The 22,784-nt window shown below is 43.3% G+C and overlaps 1 protein-coding gene across 4 annotated transcripts in view; it reads left to right on the forward strand.

Annotated features, from left to right (window-relative positions):
- The window catches only part of tln2a (talin 2a), a 76,928-nt gene that overhangs the window by 49,789 nt on the left and 4,355 nt on the right, over nt 1-22,784 (forward strand). For 3 of the 4 annotated variants that reach the window (XM_047331617.1, XM_047331615.1, XM_047331616.1), the window contains 33 exons: nt 1,521-1,649; nt 2,359-2,472; nt 2,740-2,853; nt 3,190-3,324; nt 3,778-3,906; nt 4,111-4,213; nt 4,809-5,017; nt 6,341-6,460; nt 6,561-6,758; nt 6,848-6,987; nt 7,301-7,394; nt 7,616-7,705; nt 7,842-7,964; nt 8,065-8,208; nt 8,317-8,478; nt 8,762-8,902; nt 9,048-9,229; nt 10,165-10,297; nt 10,793-10,894; nt 11,415-11,585; nt 11,794-11,940; nt 14,179-14,280; nt 14,570-14,689; nt 14,852-14,998; nt 16,061-16,227; nt 17,108-17,291; nt 17,450-17,575; nt 18,752-18,868; nt 19,070-19,255; nt 19,496-19,603; nt 20,004-20,109; nt 20,348-20,353; nt 20,770-20,894. In XM_047331617.1, the coding sequence (XP_047187573.1) occupies nt 1,521-1,649; nt 2,359-2,472; nt 2,740-2,853; nt 3,190-3,324; nt 3,778-3,906; nt 4,111-4,213; nt 4,809-5,017; nt 6,341-6,460; nt 6,561-6,758; nt 6,848-6,987; nt 7,301-7,394; nt 7,616-7,705; nt 7,842-7,964; nt 8,065-8,208; nt 8,317-8,478; nt 8,762-8,902; nt 9,048-9,229; nt 10,165-10,297; nt 10,793-10,894; nt 11,415-11,585; nt 11,794-11,940; nt 14,179-14,280; nt 14,570-14,689; nt 14,852-14,998; nt 16,061-16,227; nt 17,108-17,291; nt 17,450-17,575; nt 18,752-18,868; nt 19,070-19,255; nt 19,496-19,603; nt 20,004-20,109; nt 20,348-20,353; nt 20,770-20,894 (4,374 nt within the window). The remainder of the gene's footprint in view (nt 1-1,520; nt 1,650-2,358; nt 2,473-2,739; nt 2,854-3,189; nt 3,325-3,777; nt 3,907-4,110; nt 4,214-4,808; nt 5,018-6,340; nt 6,461-6,560; nt 6,759-6,847; nt 6,988-7,300; nt 7,395-7,615; nt 7,706-7,841; nt 7,965-8,064; nt 8,209-8,316; nt 8,479-8,761; nt 8,903-9,047; nt 9,230-10,164; nt 10,298-10,792; nt 10,895-11,414; nt 11,586-11,793; nt 11,941-14,178; nt 14,281-14,569; nt 14,690-14,851; nt 14,999-16,060; nt 16,228-17,107; nt 17,292-17,449; nt 17,576-18,751; nt 18,869-19,069; nt 19,256-19,495; nt 19,604-20,003; nt 20,110-20,347; nt 20,354-20,769; nt 20,895-22,784) is intronic. The other variant, XM_035628636.2, reaches the window with a different exon arrangement.

Raw genomic sequence — 22,784 nt, forward strand, 5'->3', positions numbered from 1 at the left:
ACAATTAAGCGTAAGAAGACCTCAAACTCTTTCTTCCCAGACTGCTGAAGGGCAGACTCGGCTCTTCATCTCAACATCCCATCTTCCTCTATCCAAACTGTTTTATCTGCCATCTCTCCTCACTAGTCTCGTTATCCGTCTACAGAATCGCTCACTGATATTAATAAGCTCTCCACCGTGAAAATGAAGCGATGCCCTCCAGCTGGTTTGTCGAGTTTGATGCCAGACTTATCACCGTCACCGGTGTGTATTTATCTGTGTCGGTGGAGGAGTAGACCCCAGCCAGCTGTTGCCTTGGTAACTGACTAGTTGAGATCGTGCAGTTTTTTTTTAAGCCTTCGGTCAGGGTATAATATATTTAATGTAATGTAAAATATCACTCTAAAACTGTTTTTGAAGGCTATAATTCCTGCGGTGAATTCTAGCATGTGGCGTCTTTTTACTTATTATCCAAATTAGCTGTTATATTGAAGTCGTGTCAGCAGTTGCCGGCAGACAGATGACGTCAGAAAAACAAGTGAAGCTGGTCACTGACAAAAGATTTTCAAAGCTCTGCAATTACTTAACAGCAAAATTACCTCTTTCTTGTGTGAGTTTCCATTGTAGATAGTGATTTATCTGTTTATGTGACTGCTGCCCACAGCAGCTGTGCAGTTTAACATTACATTAATGACTTGGACTGTCAGCAGCACACCCACCCACGTCTTTCTGTGGCTGCAGGTGAAGCTGCCGGCTTCCCAGTTAATTAACCTAACTGCTGCGGGCTTAGCTGTCTCTCCGACAGCAGGAGACGAGGAGGCCCTGCGAGGAAATTGGTCTCCACAGGACGCAGTTAACTTGGGATGCTGGATACACAAGCGGGAAAAACAAACGAGAGCTGCGCGCCGATATGGATAAACATCTCTTGACATTTAGCCGTCAAACAGGGATGTGATTGTTTTGAGTGAAGAGAAGCTGCGGCTCGAGTGTGAGAGCAGTGATGAAGTCTGCTTCATTTTTCAAAGATCTGTGAACGCTGATCGAATAGATTCAGTTGAGTGGACATGTCGGCTGCTCGTTGCAGTAGGTGTGTGTGTGAGATGTGGTGAGTGTGACCAAGGGAACGTTTTAATGCTTTTCTAAGAAAGAAGCAGTGCAAAGATTGTAGAAAGAAAGAAGAAGTCAGAGAATGCTCACCTGTCATCTATCACCTGTACAGTGTCTGATGATGTGTGTGTGTGTGTGTGTGTGTGTGTGTGTGTGTGTGTGTGTGTGTGTGTGTGTGTGTGTGTGTGTGTGTGTGTGTGTGTGTGTGTGTGTGTGTGTGTGTGTGTGTGTGTGTGTGTGTGTGTGTGTGTGTGTGTGTGTCTCTCTCTCTCTCTCTCTCTCTCTCTCTCTCTCTCTCTCTCTCTCTCTCTCTCTCTCTCTCTCTCTCTCTCTCTCTCTCTCTCTCTCTCTCTCTCTCTCTCTCTCTCTCTCTCTCTCTCTCTCTCTCTCTCTCTCTCTCTCTCTCTCCCCCCATTCCGTGCGTGTGTTCTCAGGGGGCTGCGGCATACCCAGAGAACGAGGACCAGCAGCAGAGACTGAGGGAGGCAGCGGAGGGTCTGCGTGTCGCCACCAACGCCGCTGCCCAGAACGCCATTAAGAAGAAACTGATCAACAGGCTGGAGGTCAGTGGCGCTGACAAACACGTCTGTTACTTACACTTTTAGACACTTTGGAGTGAAATCGGCAACATAAAAAAAATTACAAATCTTTAGTAGAAAACATGACATTAACAGCAAACCCAATCCTAAATGTCACCCTCTCTTCACTTCCACATTCAGGACACTTCATCACCATTACTTGGAAAGATTAGCGAGGATTAGAAGTTGATTACTGCAGCGTGCGCTTCACCATTAAATGTCAGGGTATATAGACAGATGTAGGTTTGGTTTTATTCTTTTAAATGGTCTCGAAATATGTCAAATCTGTCATCAAAAATAATTGAAAAGGTTTTTTTTCCCTCAGGGTTATTGGACACATGGCTCAATATCAGTTGAGACCAAATTATTCAGCTCATTAACTATGTTTATGTTGGACTACTTTACCTTATTAGTGTTTCTATTGTTTATTCAATTTGCTTAAGGCGTATAGAAAGACTGATGAAAAAAAGTATATACACATTTAGGTATTTCCAGTCAAAAACATTGAAATATACTATTGTCAAGTGGCAAACAATGCCGGATTTTTTAAATAACCAAATACTGTAAATTTGGTTCCCTTATACCACAAGCAGAATCTTCAACTTCCAGACGCAAAAGCGGAGCTGCAGCATTTGGAAGTATTGTGTGTCAGTGGACAAACACTGTGTTTCATCTTGTGTTTCTGTGTCCTCAGAATGCTGCTAAACAAGCTGCGGCCGCGGCCACGCAGACCATCGCTGCTGCTCAAAATGCTGCCGCATCCAACAAGAACACTGCCGCTCACCAGCAGCTGGTGCAGAGCTGCAAGGTGAGGATCGGTGCCGTGTACTGTTTGTTTGTTTTCTGGTTTGCCGTCAATGAGTGAAACACTTTTTTTCCATACCTATTGTTAGTTAGTCAACTAGTATTCAATGCCATTGTATATTGTGTGCATCCCACCTACTTGATTTACAGAACCACTGTTATAGAGAATTTGTATTTTGATGCCTTTAGTCCATCATGACTGTATTGAAGCCCCTGCATATACGCATATACTGTATATACTGTACATATGTGTGTGTTTTTGTGTGTGAAGGCAGTGGCGGACCACATCCCACAGCTCGTCCAAGGAGTGCGTGGGAGTCAGGCCAAACCAGAGGACCTCAGTGCACAACTGGCCCTCATCATCGCCAGTCAGAACTTCTTACAGGTGCAAAACACTCACAGTCAAACTTCAACTTTATATCGGGAACTAGGCTAGGAACTAAGTATAAATAGTGTTTCTGTCTTGTGGGGCGGGGGGGAGGGGGCAATTTAAATAGGCCTGTAACCTCTTTTTGGTGGAAGCAGACAGTTGGTATTATGTGTTTAATGTCTCAGGGGAACTGTAATTGCTCCACTAATACAAATACTGGTGAAATATCCACCACATGATTTATCCTTTGTTCCTTCGTTGTTTTTTAAATATGTTTTTTTTAAAAAACATATTGGGATGTGTGTAATGCTGTTTTGTCGGTAATTTCCATATCTATCTTTTCCTCTGCAGCCCGGCAGTAAGATGGTGACCTCTGCCAAGTCATCTGTTCCCACAGTGACGGATCAGGCTGCTGCCATGCAACTGGGTCAGTGTGCTAAGAACCTGGCTACCTGCCTGGCTGAGCTGAGGACGTCCGCACAGAAGGTAGAGCACGGATGCAATGTGTAATCTCACACGATGCATACAAAAAATCACAGGAAACTACAGTACATGTAGAAACAAACACGCCCCTAATCGCTCTGGAGAGAAACAGTTTCTGTCTGGATCATGGACAATTAGCCTAATGATTAAAAGCACGGCGTGGGCTAAAATAGAGTCGCCTATATAATCCACAGTGTGACAGAGTGCTGTTGGGTAGCGTTCTTGTTTTACTGCTTGGTCCACATTAAATGCACTGAAGTGTAAACTGCTGTGCTACAGGGTTTTACATTCCCCGTAGACCTCTGAACCAAGTCACATCAACTGACTTGTGATGGTAGTTTGACATATTTTCAACAAAATATTTTTATTTTAAAGGATACTACTGCTACAAAGCACAAAACATAAGCCGTAACTTTTTGCCAATTAAAAGATTTCTTACTTTGTTTAATTCTCCAGGCTCATGAAGCTTGCGGCCCGATGGAGATCGACTCTGCTCTCACTGCCATCCAGACCCTGAGGAGTGAGCTGCAAGATGCCAAACTGGCTGCTGTCAATGACCAACTGAAGCCACTACCCGGAGAAACGGTAAGAGACTCTTCAGACTCATTGGGCTCAACTCGAGATGAATCCGTCCAAAACGTACATGGAAAATAGCAGCTGAATTGAATTCAATCTAGCCACACAAAGGATAATGTCTACTTGTAACTCCTGTCTGAAACCGAGTGTGTAGATTTCATGGCCTGATGTTTTTATTTTCTGGTTTATTTTTCACCTTTGCCTCTTCTTCAGTTGGAGAAGTGTGCTCAGGATCTGGGCAGCACCTCCAAGTCAGTGGGATCCTCCATGGCTCAGCTCCTCACCTGTGCTGCACAAGGAAACGAACACTACACAGGTTGGTGCTGTTCTAACGTCTGTCGTAACACTGTTACCTCTGGCAAGGACCAGCGGTCGTGTTAACGCCCCAGTCCGTTTGTGTGTCACATCTTAAGCGAGACTGGTGATTGATACCAACATCCACTGTAGGCAATTCCTATTATACTTAATGAGCTACATTTGCAATCACGTGATTGAATTATCCAGTCGAATTACCCAATACGTGGCAGCAAATGTCAGTTAATATTTCCCCTTGATCTCAAACAGTTGCTTTAAAGTGATACATCTGAGGACACATTCTATTTTTATAACTGGATTTTTTTTTTAAATTTCCTTTCAAAGTATCTTTGATTAGAATGCTGTGCATGGTTCTATGGAGAACCATGCACAGCACCTGAGGACAGATGCCCCTGTCCTGTTGGCTGGAGCATGTCATAATCTCCTTGTTTTCTCCTGTTCAACTGATTTGTGAATTAATGTAATTCCTGCCTGCAAGCCAAACACCATCTTGGACCAAATTTACAAATGATCTATGATTCATTTGAGGTACATTCCTCACTGTAGCCGGTGTCTGTCACATCTGCCCTCTCTCTCACCTCGGATCCTGTGTGTAGGAATAGCAGCCAGGGAGACGGCCCAGGCCCTGAAAACACTGGCGCAGGCGGCCCGTGGCGTCGCCGCGTCCACCACAGACCCCAAGGCCGCAGCCGCCATGCTGGACTCTGCCCGTGATGTTATGGAGGGCTCTGCGCTGCTCATTCACGAGGCCAAGCAGGCACTGGTTGCCCCCGGAGATGCCGAGAGCCAGCAGAGGCTGGCACAGGTGAGCTGCTCCAGGACTTCATTATGCTCGTCTGTTCTTTTTGACACTACTGGGGACTCTTGATGCTGCTCCAAGTTTGAGTCCAGCGGCCCTCATCCTTCTTTCACACCACAGCTCCCGTGCCAACAAGATAACCCCACCAAAAAAACAAAAGCAGATTCCAAAGTTAAAGATGCTAAACATTTCATCAAGATCGCCGAATCCTCTTGTTTTATTTTGACATGGATGTAATGTGACTGTAAGGATGGCTCGGAAGCCAATAAGTCAACACTATACAGTATTTGTGTATGGGCAAAGTCTGAGCTAGATACTGTAAATGCCTTCATCTGCTTAGTAATACATGAAAGTGAACACCTGCCAGATACAGCAAGGGACTCCTGCAATAAGCCTGGTACCGAGTACCTTATTTATTTATGCCTTGTCATCTTCATTATTTTTCTCCACAAAATGAATAAATCATGTTTCTTCAAAGGAATGTAGAGAAATGAATAAGGTGGATCACAAAAAACACAAGCAAGGGTATTTTTTCAGCTTGATGAAAGATTCTGATATATTAATACTCAGTTGTTCAAAATTGGAATTGAATCAAATAAAAAAAGTTAGAAATTAGAAACTGAATTTGTGTAAAAGCATCACTGTATATAGCAACAACATCCAACATCCCTAGAGCAATCAACAGTGGTGAGCGCAGCTTATAACTGTAAAAGTAATAAGTAAACAATAGTTTTATTAGTATTTAAAATGAATAGATCATCCATTATTGAGTCTGATGGAAGTGGGTACAAAGCTTGACATGGCCTGAGTGCGAGTGATCCGTGTCTCCGCCTGACGCTAAGTTACCGTATTGGCTGTGTAATGTGTGTGTGTGTGTGTGTGTGGTGTCTGAGGTCATTTGCATTCCTATCATCCGTCTGTTGTAAATGCTGATTAATGCTTTCTGCCCCACTCCAATTATGTTGCTGCTCATTCTTACCATTCTGTTTAGTGTGTTGTGACAGATGTTACCGAGGGACCCAAACCAAGCTCTTATGTTGAAGGTCATGACGGATTCAATGAAAACAATCGGAACCGATTGGTGGACTTGAAGTCTGCTAAGTTTTCTTAGGAGGAAGAGAGTGATGCAAAATGTGTTAAGATGTTATCTGCTCTTTGCATTGTAAAAAAAAAAGAGCAAAATAGTCACTTCCATTATTCTAAACCACAGCCTTGGGTTATTAGTATTATAAATTTGGATTTCTAACTCTGCGCCTTTCAAATCATGCCTTGTGTGTATACAGCACCGTCTAACACAGTCTCCTGTGAACGTACTGTGCTGTGTTCCAGGTGGCCAAGGCGGTTTCTCATTCACTGAATAACTGCGTCAACTGTCTGCCTGGCCAGAAGGACGTGGACATGGCTTTGAAAAGCATCGGGGAGGCCAGCAAGAAGCTGCTGATTGAAACAGTGAGTTCTGACACTGGATATCGGATATTGATATATTAACACTACACCTGTTGTAGTTGTTACTGTGTTATCTTTCATCGTGAACTTCCTCTCCGCTCAGATCCCCCCGGCCTCCAAGTCATTCCAGGAGGCCCAGAGTGATTTGAACCAAACGGCAGCAGACCTGAACCAGTCGGCAGGCGAGGTGGTCCACGCCTCCAGGGGCTCCAGCACCCAGCTGGCAGTGGCCTCTGGGAAGTTCAGCGAAGACTTCGATGAGTTCCTGGACGCTGGAATCGAGATGGCTGGGCACACTCAGGTTTGCCTTGTTGCATATTATTTCTGTTTATTTATGCTGGATGTGTGTTCGAAGGCGTTATAATCTTTTCTTTCCTTGCGTCATTTTAGAAAAAGGATGACCAGGTGCAGGTGATCGGGAACCTGAAGAACATCTCCATGGCTTCCAGCAAGCTGCTGCTGGCTGCTAAGAGTCTGTCTGTGGACCCGGCAGCGGCGAATGCCAAGAACCTGCTAGCTGCTGCTGCAAGGTACCACAACAGAGCCCCTGCACAGACCTGTGTTTCTCTATGCTTTCATACACAGAGCAGTTTATTAGGTACATCTAGCTAAAACCAGTGCAGTCTAATACAAGAGTCCCTATTCTAAATTCTCCCTTCAGGAAGGTTAGAATGTTATTTTAGAGATGTGTTACAATATACAAAATAAGTTGTTCAACCTACCTTCATTGATATAATTGGATTGGATGGACAAAATAAATAGTGGTCCTGATTGTATTTTTAATCTAAATAATAATTGCAGATATATATGTATAATGTTTTCCCGTTTGTGTCTTTGTTTCAGAGCAGTGACTGACAGCATTAACCAGCTGATTACACTGTGCACACAGCAGGCTCCTGGTCAGAACGAGTGCGACAACGCCCTCAGAGAGCTGGAGGTAAACAAAACCACTTCATCATAGGTTTAATATCCTACTATTCATCTTTGATGATGTTTTAATTTATATTTATTTATCACAGCCTATTTGTGTAGTAGCCAAAGAAAAGAAGAAAAATGAAAGTGAGATTAAAGTTGTACCAATTCCCTCTTGCACAAACCCAACCTTATGAATAATAATGCAAAATTATATCTATATTGATTTTCTACATCATCTCTCAGGCTGTCAGAGGAATGCTGGACAACCCCAACGAGCCGGTCAGTGACCTCTCCTACTTTGACTGCATTGAAAGTGTGATGGAGAACTCCAAGGTAGGCCTACACACACACACACACACACACACACACACACACACACACACACACACACACACACACACACACACACACACACACATGCACAATGAAGTGCACAGCCTAGCATCTTCTCTCTTTGTTCTCTGTCCAGGTCCTCGGAGAGTCCATGGCAGGTATTTCTCAGAACTGTAAGACCGGTGACGTGTCTTCATTCGGAGACTGTGTGGGATCAGCCTCAAAGGCTCTGTGTGGCCTCACTGAAGCTGCGGGACAGGTACAGTCAACGACCTGTTGCAATATTATTTTGGAGCTGCCGAATAGTTCATATTGCCTTTTTTTTCTTACTGAAAGGAGTGATGTTATGTTTTGCACAGGCCTCCTACCTGGTGGGTGTGTCTGATCCCAACAGTCAGGCCGGACACCAGGGGCTGGTGGACCCCATCCAGTTTGCCAAAGCCAATCAGGCAATCCAGATGGCCTGTCAGAATCTTGTTGACCCAGACAGCAGTCCCTCCCAGGTAATATATGCAGATATACTATTCTTTGTATATGTAAATTCACATATAACAAAGTTATGGTTTTGCAACTTGATATGAGATAACATTTTGTTGTCTATAACGTCGCAGGTGCTCTCTGCAGCGACCATTGTCGCTAAGCACACTTCCTCGCTGTGCAACGCCTGCCGCCTGGCTTCCGCCAAGACGACCAATCCCGTTGCCAAGAGGCACTTTGTGCAGTCGGCCAAAGAGGTGGCGAACAGCACGGCCAACCTGGTCAAAACCATCAAGGTAGGATTTTACTTGTCTGCCTTGTCCAAGAGTCGGACATCACAGCAGGGATGATGGTGTGAATTTGATTTTGATATCATTTGTGATTCCCTGGTTTAATAAGATTTGTTTTGTGTACCTTCATCTTCCATCTCTCTCTCTCTCTCTCTCTCTCTCTCTCTCTCTCTCTCTCTCTCTCTCTCTCTCTCTCTCTCTCTCTCTCTCTCTCTCTCTCTCTCTCTCTCTCTCTCTCTCTCTCTCTCTCTCTCTCTCTCTCTCTCTCTCTCTCTCTGTGTGTGTGTAGGCCTTAGATGGCGATTTCTCAGACGAGAACAGGAACAAGTGTCGAGGCGCCACAGCTCCGCTCATCGAGGCTGTGGAAAACCTGACAATATTTGCTTCCAACCCAGAGTTTGCCAGCATCCCAGCCCAAATCAGCTACGAGGTATGACCACCCGAATATTGGTCAATATTGGCCATTTTATGTATCATAAGATCAAATACAGGTGTTAAAGACAATTGTGGCATATGCTGCAAAACCGGATGTTGTAATAAATGTTTTAATAACACATCTTTTTTTTTTTTTGTAGGGTTCTACTGCACAGGAGCCCATCCTCCAGTCGGCACGCTCGATGCTCGACAGCTCCACCTACCTGCTCAAGACTGCGCGCTCACTGGTCATCAACCCCAAAGACCCGCCCACCTGGTCCGTTCTGGCCGGTCACTCTCGCACCGTCTCCGACTCCATCAAGAGTCTCATCACAGCCATCCGGTTAGTGAACGAGCATTTATTCAGATAGGACACGTGGGACGAAATGTTTGCAACTAAGGTTAAAAGGTTGTACATTACCTTTTCTCAGTCGTACAGCTTTAGCTTCCATCTGTATGCATCGCTCTGTGAGACTAATCCAGCATCCTTGAGAAATGATGCCAAAATTCTGTACTGTGGTGTGACAAATGCTTGATGTTATACCTCCCCAGCTTTCATTTTTAATCTCTTTTCACACCTTTTGTACCTGACCTTGATCACAACAAAACGATGCCCTCAGGGGAACAAATTCCCATTGTCAAACGCGCTGAATCCTAAATATCCTGCTCTGCTCAAAACATCTGCACATTAGCATTCACCCGCAGCCGGCTTAGCATCTCTTTCACTTCTCGTGCCCTTATCGCAGTCGTCCTTTTAAGACTGCAAATTGAGTAGTGGGGGGTTGTCCTGGGCCTTTAATAGTGTTCAGTGATACACTGCGGTGCCAGGGAACCGGGATGGGAATGGACTCCGTCCTGCAAAAGCCCGCCTCATAACTTTTAGTCTCATTACACACATAGGTGAAGTTTTTATTTTTAGCGTCACTTACAGTGAGCCGCCGTGCATAGAAATGGGTGTTTAACTAAACTTATTCTGCCCATGAGGCCGCTGACCACTCAGTGAAGTCAAAGCTAATTTGGCTGCTCTGCGTGATGTCCCTGTGTAGTGACCAGACCCTACAGGCCACGTTTCAGCAGATGTGACCTGAATGGCAATGAGACCTGGAGGAAAAATGTTAAAGAGACGACCTGGACCCCGTCTGTGTTTTATGTTATGTTTAACATTTGTACTGTTCCTCTTTTTTAAAATCACCCTCTGTTTCTCTCTTCCCCGCCTCCATACATCATCCATCAACTTTCTGTTTCTCTTTTCTTTTCCTGTTCCCATTATATTCTCAGGGACAAGGCCCCAGGCCAGCGGGAGTGCGACTCGTCAATTGATAACATTAACAAATGTATCCGGGACATTGAGCAGGCCTCTCTGGCGGCGGTCAGCCAGGACTTACCCAGCAGAGACGACATCTCACTGGAAGTAAGCAACCGTCGGAAAATGACTCAACATTTTTTACTTTCTACTACTAGTGTCTGTCTTTGTTTCTATTAGTCTCGATATGCTTGACCTTGTCTGGTTTGTTTATCTCCTTCTCTAACATTCTTCTCTCTTTTGTTTTTTTTCCGCGTCGTTGTTCTGCTTTTTGTGTCTTTGTGTTAAATTATGTGTCTATTATTTGTGGTTTACTATGCCTCTTTTCTTTGTAGCTCACAAGCTGCTCAGGCATTTGATGTCTTTATCCAGTGCAATTTAAGTATTTCAAATTGATCTGTCCTGTGGCAGATCTACACTTTGCATGCTACTAGAACCTTAAACCCATTCGTGAGAGAGTTTTGCACACTGGCACTACTTTTTTAAAGTATTTCCGCTCACATCGAAGAACCTAGTTGGTTCCATCGGACTTATTGAATGAGTTTTTCTGTCCTCTGTTAAAAGCAACACAAAAACGAATTTCTTTTTATCTCCTTTCCTCAGGCGCTTCAAGAGCAGCTGACGTCCACTGTGCAGGAAATTGGCCACCTAATTGACCCCGTTTCCACGGCTGCCAGAGGCGAAGCCTCCCAACTAGGACACAAGGTATTTAGGGCAGGGAGTTAATTACCTAAAACGCTGTAATGGTGGAGCAACACACTGATAATCTAAGCAGCAATATTCAGTTGCAAATTGACTTGCATTGGGAGTAAATTATATGAACAAAGATAATATAATACCGTCATATATCTAATAATAAAACTTTTTGTAGTTCTTGCGTTTAGTGTATTACATAAATTATACACTGTTCAAAAGGAGAAATTTGTCGAAATGTCTTCTTTTCAATATCACAATTGGCGCCCACCAATCGTTTGTCTGAAATGGCCCAGTTTGTTCATGTGAAAATGTGACATTTAAGCCGCTTTTAGACACGAAGCCTATGTCAGAATACAGCAGGAAAATCGCCGGAAGATTCACAGCGATCAAATGTGCCATTGGACAATCTCCTGCTGTGCTGCATGTAAACGGCAAACTCCAGACGCCAATCATGTGGAGTTCATGTCTGACAACAGCTATAGTTATGTGTACGAGAATGAAACTGATCCTTGTACCTTTTTTGCCTCAGGTGACCCAACTGGCCGGTTACTTTGAACCGCTGATCAAGGCGTCCGTGGGTGTGGCGTCCAAGCTGAGGGTCCACCAGCAGCAGATGACTTTCCTGGACCAGACTAAGACCATGGCTGAGTCCGCTCTGCAGATGCTCTACGCCGCCAAGGAGGGAGGAGGAAACCCAAAGGTATGCTCAATATGGTGTTCTCTACTGCTCCACACTCTTCAAGGTCATCTGGACAGTCACTTGCCGAAAACTGCAAGGTCTCAAATGCCTCAATGATGATAATTAACTGTGTGCGCAGAATTAAAAGAGGTCATTTATTTGCAGGAACAAATGAAATGTATTAATTCCATACGTTCACGAATATTTGACGTCGTGTCACACTCCACAGGCATCCCATACCCACGATGCCATAGCAGAGGCCGCCCAGCTCATGAAGGAGGCGGTCGATGACATCATGGTGACACTCAATGAGGCCGCCAGTGAAGTGGGAATGGTGGGAGGAATGGTGGAGTCCATCGCAGAGGCCATGGCCAAGGTGACTCACAGGAGGTTTGATGCTCGGGCGCAGGGTAAACTATGGTGGACTGATAGTAGATAGTATCTACACGTGTCTAATTTTTCAACCATATGCTTAGACTGTGATTGGTTCTTGACTGAGATTCTACTGCAGCTACAGACTGACGTCGCCCACGCTTGCTCTCCGTTAGCAGTAGCTAAGCACAGAAGTGCTGACATCTTTTTCTCAGCCATGCTCTCTCTCAATTTTTTTCGGGGGGAGTCTGAGGTGTTCCCAGGACAGGCAGGATAAATAAATAGTAACTCCAGAGGGAAGTTTACAGGAGGAATCCTTCTTTACACAGCTCAAATTATTTGAGGCAGGTGTCTTAACCAGATGTGCCCGGTTAACTCGTGGTCAATCTTTAGTTCTTTCCAGCAGTGGTTATCTTTTCACCAGGGTCTGTTTCTTGGTTTGTTGGTTTATTTGTGGGCAGGATTATGCAAAAACTACTAAACTGATTTCCACCACATTTGGGCCGGAGAAGAACCCATTCAATTTTGGTGCAGATGCTGATTTAAGAATTTAAAAAAATTGTTTCACTTTCTTTATCTGTGCTTAATGACAAATACATCATTTCTTTTTTATCAGACCACTTCCTTTTTTTCTTTTGTATTTCTACGAAAAGGACTTGATAAACGTGTAGGATTGTTCGGCCTTGGCGGAGGCACCCTTCTAGTCTTTCACAACCATCAGACTCAGCTAAACACCAGTAGGGGATTGATTTGAAATCTCTCTCAACCTTATCCTAAGGGGATCCAGGCCCCCCGCTGAGCCAGGGGCTCATCACAAATTGCCCCCATACTCTCTCCCTGTGCCGATCAAGGACTGTGTGAATACTGACATTGAGTCAACAACTAGTGTGTAGATATGAGCACTGTATGAACCGCCACCTCAATGGTTACTTGAGATTATACCACTCATTTCCATTTGAGCAAAATCTGACAAAGTTGTAAAAATCCCTGAAGAAAACGAGTGGGAAGAATTGATAGTGGAAGGTTGCCGGTTGGTTCAGGAAAACCAGCAGGTAGACAAATGTTTTTCATTCTTTATCCAGGATGTTACAGGATTTTATACATGCAACAATTCCGGTTCTATTTTTCTTTTTTTTTACCCATTATTTCCTGTTCTACTTTGCAACATCGTGATTACATCATTGTGTCTCCTTGGTACCATAGACACTCCCTGATTAACATATTAATACAAATCACAAGCCGCTGAAGCAGAGGAAAATTGGCCGTCAAGCCTCTCCTCTCATCCAGTGTTCGGCAATTTGGACTATCTTTTCCAATTAGCAGTCGGACTGTTGACAAAAGACAAACACAACAAAAGCACTTTGTCTTAAGCACAGACACAGAACAGCATTAACTGATTACATCCCTCCTCGTTCCTGCTTGGTGAGAATTATTGAAAAGGTGAGAAAGTGCCTCAGGTGTGGGTCCCCGGAAAGAACAGCATCTCTGCACCAACTTTGCGCAGCATGTCATGAATAAATAATGCAAGCGGTTCACTTTGGGTCTGAGTGATGAGGATGTAGGCGTGTCCTCTCGGTGTGCGCATGTTGGTTTTTGATTAAAAAGAGATAATCCTCTTAGAAAATCCATCGACATAATGGTTAGAGCAGAGGTGATCTGGAGGCTTTTCTGCTGAACCATCAGTCACTTAGGCACGACTCAGATTCGAAGGTGTTATTTCACCCGGCGGGTAAAGCGAAACACCGTGTACTTGCAATATTGCAAATCCGTTTCAGTATGCGTGCTTTTCCCACGTCGTCATCTCCCTCAGCTTCACCGCGACACTCAGGCGCGTTGAGCACAGTCTCACTCAGTGGAAATGCTGGCAACGTAAAGTATGCACCGCAAACTGATGACGAGCAAATGCTTTTCGTAGTTGATGCGATTTCGAAGCCGTAATTACAGAGTGGATTCGGTGGATGATTTATAATGAGTGTTTATCTTTCATTCTGAGCATTTATTTGAATATGAAATTGCATTAATGTTGGTTTACAGATTAAACTGGTGCCTGTGAACCTGGCAGATAAAGTGTAATTGAAGGGTGGATTAGATGCAACATGTCATTGCAGCCAAAGAGCTGAATGATTAATTGGTCTTCATGTTCCTACCTTTTTAACTCTGTTTTAACTCTGTTATTGATTGTGTGTGTGTGTGTGTGTGTGTGTGTGTGTGTGTCTCCGTCTCCGTTCCATCCTTCCTCTAGCTGGATGAAGGTACTCCGACTGAACCGGAGGGCTCATTTGTGGATTACCAGACCGGTATGGTGAAGTACTCCAAGGCTATTGCTGTCACTGCTCAGGAAATGGTAAATCTTCAAAATAATTGTTTACCATTATGTTGAAGCATTTTAGAAATTTCTCCTGTGAGATGTTTATTTGTTCGACATATTGTGGTCCTTCAGTCTGAGTTGTCATACGTGTTTTTATTTCATACACACAGTGACCTAAATCATTTGGCCGCGGTTTGGAACCGGTTCACCTCTTCGTATCAGTGTCATGTAGAGATGACACCAACCCCACAATTTGTCTATAGCCCTAAAGTGCAGTGAACTTTGTGCTTTAGTTTGGACTCACAGTCTTGTGTTTACCCGTCAGATGACCAAATCGGTGACATGTCCAGACGAGCTGGGAGCGCTGGCCTCCCAGGTGACCGTGGACTACAGCCAGCTGGCCGTCCAGGGTCGACTGGCTGCCCACACAGCCGAGCCGGAGGAGGTGAGGGTGTCACCTGGATGTCTCTCACACAGACAGATGATTGCTTTACACACTATACAGCTCTGAAAAATAAATGCACAATCGTACCCAGGGCAGACAGCATGTCAGGCTGGACAATAAAGGACATTTCATTTTGTATTTACTCTGTTCTATGTTTTCCAGATCGGGTTCCAGATCAAGAATCGGGTGCAGGACCTCGGACATGGCTGTATCTTCCTGGTCCAGAAGGCCGGGGCTCTGCAGATCATCCCCTCAGACAGCTTCACAAAACGAGAACTCATCGACTGCGCCCGTGCGGTCACGGAGAAGGTACAGCATTATCCCATCGTTAAAGAGAGGGGTTACAATTTCTTCTTCTTTTGTTTTAAGGAAATGAACAAAGTTGTGTCTGTTAGGTCTGATTTATTTATTTTTAACTTCACTATCTTTTTTTAATGTTTTGTCGTCCGCACCAAACTTACTCAATACTGTGCTGTTCTTCACTGGAACCAGAAAGAATTGTTGTCTTACGTCAAGTGATCCTGTTGTCGCACTGTTATTAATTTTGTAATGAACTGTAGCACTATTCATTAAAGCTTTTTGGAACAAAGCCTTTGTTTATCCACCTTCAAAAGGTGGATGTTTAATTTATAGTCCTTGGCAAAATACATTATTCTGCAGTCTGGTTCAATAATTCATGCTCAAGTGTTGCACAGATCATATCCAATAAGTCCAGCAACATTGTGCATTGTCTAGACTGAGAAAGTAAACACACTACATCTAGAGGCAATAGTTGCCGTTTCATCAGGGGTATCCACATCTAAGAGTTACTCTTATGCTGAACATCTTTATGACAAAAAGACCACAGTTTTTTTGTGTAACATGTCGCGCTTGCTCTGTTTTTGAGTGTCGAGTTGTTTTTGTTGTAGTAGCTTGAGTCCAGAAAAAACATCAGTTAATCAATGTCAGCTGCCTCTCAGGCATCTGCGAGGAAAACAAATGGAGTTAAAACCAGTTTGACGTGTACTCATTTCACTGAGTGAGTGATGCCGTGCGTTGCTCCGTACCGACGCGGTATTTTGCGGCCACAGCAGATTTTTCAAATCCTCTTACGACGAGGGTGCAGGCCCTCTCATTTGAATGCAATATTTATCATCTGCCAAGGAGATGCATATCGCAAACAATGCAAAACGGAAGTGTTTCCCAGAGTCCGTAACAGCAGGGCTGCATTCTTTCTGCTCCGCTCTGACCATTGGAGGTGTGCTGATCTCCACCACGAACTCAAGCCAATTCAAAATATGATATATCAGGTTGTGTCCAGGTTATAGTTCGAGATGCCTGCACGTCCTCATTTATCTGTTCATGGGATGTGATGTCTGTCTATGTCCCCAGGTGTCCCTGGTGCTCTCGGCCCTCCAGGCGGGCAACAAGGGCACACAAGCCTGCATCACAGCAGCCAGTGCAGTGTCTGGCATCATTGCCGATCTGGACACCACCATCATGTTTGCCTCCGCCGGCACGCTCAACGCAGAGAATGACGAGTCGTTCGCTGACCACAGGTGAGAGCTGCTTGATTGTGTGTGTCTAAACTCCGCCCACCAGTCATTTTTCTTCCGAAAGTGACAGAATGACATATTGGCTTGTGAAAAAGAGGCAGGACATGTCTGGAGGTAGAAACCACAAATTATGTCCAGGCGTTTGAAGGATTGAGGAAGTGTCACATCTCTTAACTGTTGTTGCTCTTAATACTTAAAGAGCCTAAAAGACAGCAAAATATTTCCAGGTTAGAAATTATTGTAGTTATATTCTATGAAAACATTGTTGTGCAAATGTTTAGGAAAAATGTTCAAAATCTCATGTTTGACTTTAGTGAAATCAGGCTGGCCTCATTATTTGAATTATTTAGTTATTTTTATTATTTCAATGAATCAAGCTCAAATAGGAGCATATCTAATGATCCAGGACAAGACTTGCTGCTATGATCAATGATTATTTATGAGCTTCCTCACAGATAATTAATAGAGAGGTTGTGCTGTACCAAACTGTAGAGAAGTCCCGTCGGAGCAGGATGAAAGGGAATGAAATCCGCCTTGTTACCTCATAGTGTGTCATTCAGCACCCTCAGAAATCAAACTCTGCAGGAGTTTCCTACACTTTTTCCTTGTTAGTTCTAGAAATATAAACCTGCCACTTGCTTCATAACCTCACCCATCCTCCCCGTGGTTTACACAAGCTTTGATGTACAAATGCCTTTGACATGAAAAGTGCCAGTGTGCAATAATTCCTGATGCTTATAACTCACACACATTTCCATTTTATTTCCGCTGCAGCGAGGCGTCTACAGTAGATCTGAGCTTCAGTCACTGAGAGACAGTTCAACACTTGTGTCTTTCTCTTTTCCTTTCTTTGTCTGCCCCGCCCCCGTCTTCTCTCTCTCAGGGAAAACATTTTGAAGACGGCCAAAGCTCTGGTCGAGGACACAAAGATGCTGGTCTCCGGTGCAGCTTCTGGTCAGGACAGGTTGTCGCAGGCCGCCCAGTCTTCTGCTAAAACCATTACCCAGCTCACAGATGTGGTCAAACTGGGAGCCGCCAGCATCGGCTCGGATGACCCTGAGACGCAGGTGAGCCTGCTTTTGCTTTTCTCCCCTCTCTTTTCTGTTTGTCCTTTATTAACTGTGCCAAACTTAAGAAATTTGAGCTGCTGAACGGCAATATGAGTTTTTTCCCCCTGAAGTGCGCAGTGATAAATCTCTGTCTATCTGTGTATACTTTCTCTAAGGTGGTTCTGATAAACGCTGTCAAAGATGTGGCCAAGGCGCTGTCTGAGCTCATTAGCGCCACCAAGTGTGCTGCCGGCAAAGCAGCAGATGATCCATCTATGTACCAACTGAAGAGCGCTGCCAAGGTGAGACCACCGGGGAGTCTGCAGGTCACGAAACGACGTCTTTTAATTTAGAGGCCTGCAGTGGGCACACGGATCTTTAATGTAGGAATTGTTTTGTGATCATCAACGATGCTTATATTTTCTTTTTTCTAATAATCAGATTTTCTGTCCCAACTGATTTGAAATATAAGCTGAAATGAAACTCTATGTTCCCACAAGCTGTATGTATGAATAGCAGACATCCTCCTCTTCCTGAGGCAGGGTCATTAATGAGCTCCAGCCCCCCTCCTGTCGTTATGAAGCCCTCTTCACATGAGTTCAACTTAAGACTGTGTCTCGGTAAAACAAATATTAAAACAGGAAACTGGGACAATTCTAAGCCGGATAAATCCGCTTCGTACTTTGCTCCAACACATATGCATTGTGAATTTTCCAAAGCCACAGTTCATAATCCAATCGTGACGGTGTTGACTGCTCATTATCACCTTGAGCTGTCAAGTTAAAAAAAATACATTAAAATAAATTAAAAAGTCATTTTCACAGTCACAGTGAGTCTTTCACATGATAACCACAGGCCTCACGTGCAGTTTCAGGACCTGAGGCGAAACAAATAGTTTTAAACCATTTGTAATAATTGTATCTTCAGTTCTTGAGGGCTGTTGGCTTTTCTGCGTGGTTGCTCTGCGCCTCCTATCTTTTAGTTTGCTGTAGCACACACTTAAAAGGTCTTGTGCGATGCTCTGAACCCACTCTATGACTGTGATATCAATGTCATGTTATCTACATTATTCATGTTGCTGTATCCCTTCAGTGTCTCTTATGTGATTTGGGCGTAGTAAGAAAAAAAAAACAATGTGCAGGGCTGTTTTATTTCAGTGATGGATGAATATAGGCTGAACATGTACCATAACTCTATTTGTTAATGCTGTCATGGTAATAAGAATAAATGTCACAGAGATGGTTGACATAGTAACTAATTATACATTTGAAGACCATAGCAACTGGCCACATCCTCTCTGACATTTTAGGCTCCAGTGTGAGCAAACCCTCAGCAGAGATTGATCCAATCTATTTGAATTTGGCGTCCATGACATTAGGACACGTGTTAGCGGCCCCGGCTTGTTGCTGTTTAAAAACACCGGATGAACGTACATTTCATCAGTTCTTTTTTTCTTCTTCATGTTTTTTAACCTGTAGGTGATGGTGACCAATGTCACGTCTCTGCTGAAGACGGTCAAGGCTGTGGAGGACGAGGCCACGCGGGGCACCAGAGCCCTAGAGGCCACGATCGAGTGTATCAAACAGGAACTGGCGGTGAGCGCAGGCGGAGGGATGATCATGTGCATGAACGGCTGTTGGACAACAGTCATGCAATCACCACTATCACAGTGCACATGACTGATTGGCGCTGAGTCATGTCTTTGCTGATTTAACTCGTGAAGTGGCTGACGCAGTGAACACTCGTCGTTAGCTTTTGTTACTTCAAAGAGAAGTAATCCCCTTTGTCATCCCCAGGTGTTTCAATCCAAGGATGCCCCCAGCAAGACGACCACACCCGAGGAGTTCATTCGCATGACTAAAGGCATCACCATGGCAACTGCCAAAGCAGTGGCTGCAGGGAACTCGGCCCGGCAGGAGGACATCATCCACACAGCCAACCTCAGCCGCAAAGCCATTTCAGACATGCTCACCACCTGCAAGGTTGTTTTTTTTACTAACAGAAAAATGTATAAATGTATAATGTTCTCTTGTTTTTACATGATGTCTAATGTAATGTATGAAAGAAAGACGGAAAGCTAACTCACCTTATTCCCTAAAATATCAAACCAGAAATTTAATTGGACGTATTCTCTAATAACATATAACTTGTAAAAATATATCATGATGATATAGTATCAATAATTCTGTTAAATCTGGTGTGTATGTGTTTCCGTCTTTCAGCAAGCGGCCTACCACCCAGAGGTCAGTGAGGAGGTGAAGAAACGAGCACTGATGTTCGGATTCGAGTGTACGACTGGATACATCGAACTGCTAGAACAAGTACTCATGGTAGGTTGAGGACCATTCATTTCTTATTCTCTGTTTGAATTTGAATTAAATAAATGACAGTTAATCTTTTATCTGCTTGCTTGTTCCAACATTGCTTTAAAACTATAACAAACTTTACATTTCATTATGAAATATTCTAACAAGCTGCCATGTGTTTTTATGGCTGCAAAGTTGGATAAAATCTAAATATTCAAAATGTAATTTGCAAAAAAATATTCATTCATTTTTCTCATTAATTCGGCCTAGTATATATTTTTTATCTTGAAAAAGTTTGGGATGTCCAGTAAGACGACATTTTGGTGGATTTTGAATGATTCTCTGCCAAATGCAGTTTTAAAATGTAATTTAATTTGTGTGTGTGTAAATTATATTTCTGTAATGTGCGTGTGTGTGTGTGTAGGTCCTGCAGAAGCCCATTGCAGAGCAGAAGCAGCATCTGGCGGCCTGTTCCAAACGAGTGGCAGGCGCCGTCACAGAGCTCATCCAAACCGCCGAAGCCATGAAAGGTAAAGACACACACTTACCCCCTTCACAGAAATAAAATTTAAACCCACGTCGTAACTTTATTTATTTACTAATGAACCTTCCAACTAAATCTCTCATTGTTTATAATCCCCAGTAGCAGGTTTTGTACATCTTTAAGAAAATAAACGTTTAATTTTTCCAAATGACAAGAAAAAAACCCAGAAAAATTCCTTTAAGCAAACTTTTGGTAATACTCCTGTCCTCTTTCTCTTGCCACAGACGGAGGTAAGTTAGCATTGTTTTCTGTACCGTGACTGATTTCACCAGTTGTGAGCTGTTTCAACACCTTCTCAACTCTGATTAATTTAATCTCATTTTCAAATCCAGCTGCTCTCAGGCTTCTCAAGTACATACTGTAGTCAGCTCCATTCATCACGCTTTGTTTTTTTTGTGCCATCTCATTTTGAATCAATCACTCATCTTCATTGCAGTGACTGGCAGCGTGTGGCCACCGTCAGCTATATGCATGGGATGTGGTGCTATATGTGATATGTGGCACTATGTGTGATCACTGTTGTTGTGATGCATGTTCTGTGGACACACTGCTTTGTGAAGTTTTTTTATTTAATTTCATTATGTTTTAAATTCCCCTTTCCCACTTGAATCTCAATCTTAATTTCACGTGTGCATGCGTGCCTCAGGTTCAGAGTGGGTTGACCCTGAAGACCCGACGGTGATCGCAGAGACGGAGCTGCTCGGAGCGGCAGCATCCATCGAAGCAGCAGCTAAGAAGCTGGAGCAGCTCAAACCCCGGGCCAAGCCCAAGGTGGGTGACCCCACGTGCAATGACTCGCTGTGGGACTTTGTCAGGGGGTGAAAGAGGGCGTCATGTGTTGTTGCTGAAAGTACAGAGTTCAAAAGCTTTGAGGCCTTAAACAGTCTTTCAGAGGAGGTTTGAACTAAACAAGTTCATCATGAAACTGTATCACAGGACGTAAGGACTCATAAAACACACGTTTTCATGACAGTTGTTGTACAGACAGTATGTAGCGGTGAAAAATAAGTAATACCACAATGTAAACACAAAATATATCTAAAGTATGAATTCAACTTTTGCAAAATGTTCCCCATTAGTGTTAAACAATGATTTATTAAAAAAATTTTCAATTTTTTTTCATGTCCTGAGCTAATACTTTATGTATGGTTGTTCACTAAAGTAAAAGTACCATTGCAACAATGTGACAAGTTCTCAATTACAAATAAAAGTCCTGCATTCCTGCAAGTTCACAGGTGAAAGTACAGAGATATATGTACTTATGGTATCAAAAGTATATCTTTATAAATATTTATTTAAATATATCTCTGATAAATTATTAAATATTAGATTACATAAAGAGAGCAATGCTAGAGATCTAAGCACTGAATTAATAGATATTTACCCTAACATTACAGTATAATGAAATGACCCTCTTGACAGTTCTTGTGCTTTTTAGATTTAATTTTCAATAAAATTTCCAAAATGTATTCGGACTAAACAGTATATCCAGCACTGTGTATGTCGACCTTTATAGCAGCCATTTTGACAGTAAATAGTAGGTACAGTAAACACTCTAATCAAGGCTCTGTACGATAACAGAACCTTCATTATTTCAATTTTTTCTATTTCAAATCAAATAATAACTTTATTAATCCATTAAGAACGTAATGTGTGTAAGAAGCATCAGTGCATATCGTGCACATATATCGCAACAACATAAAATCCAGAGAGTAATCAATAGTGTTGAGCACATCGTTTCACTGTAAAAGCAATAAGTTAACAAGTTATATTTAAATAAAAGTAACAATTCATGTCAAAATGTCTGCTTTGAGAAGAGTCTGATACATTTCCTCTGCAGCTAAGCTCTATTATTTTTTTTAAATGTTTGGTGTTGATGTCCTGTGCCTGTGTGTAAACACCTGTTGTTTTTTCATGGTCTATATTAATATTTCAGTGTTAGAGCTGGACGCGAGAGCCATTTAACAATAACAAAATCACGTGTGTTTTGTTGTAACATTCACAGACGGGGTGTTCTGTGTGTTACGCCGTCTCCTCCCTGTTATCATGTGTTCCCATCGAACAATCTTCGTCCCCGATTTTAACCTCACAACTTTGCCAGAGTCTCTGAATTTGATCTTTCTCAGACACTCACACTTTACCCAGTTCACTGGCTCCATCCAAGTTTCACCTGTTTGAATTCCATCACCGTAGCTGATTGTTGAGGTGAACACTGACTGAAAAACCACCTCCTCAATTGAAGTATTCTCTTCAGCCACATCTCCTTTTTCCATGCAACTCGTGCCATGTTTCCTCCTCTACCTCCTCCAATCATACATCTATCTGTGCTAGTTGTAGCTAAAGCTCGTCCCAGTATATGTCCTCTGGTCTCCCAGTTAAACCCCCTCCCCCTCCCTTCCTGCCCCCACCACCGGAGGCCTTCTCTGCAGGGCTCTGTCTGATATGTTTGATATATTAGGTTGTTATTCAGTCCCAACTATATATCAAACATATTCCTACAGTGTCCCGCTCTGTCTACAGACTTGTGGCGTGAATGTGTTTGTACGTGATGGCAGAGCTCTGTGCGTGTGCGTCTGCGTGTGTGTGTGTGTCTGTCAATGATTGGATGTGCAATACTGGCAGATAATCTTTGTGTCTCGTCTCTTCTTCGGTTGCGTCTAG

The sequence above is a fragment of the Scophthalmus maximus genome, chromosome 4, assembly GCF_022379125.1.
Source record: "Scophthalmus maximus strain ysfricsl-2021 chromosome 4, ASM2237912v1, whole genome shotgun sequence".
Taxonomy (NCBI): domain Eukaryota; kingdom Metazoa; phylum Chordata; class Actinopteri; order Pleuronectiformes; family Scophthalmidae; genus Scophthalmus; species Scophthalmus maximus.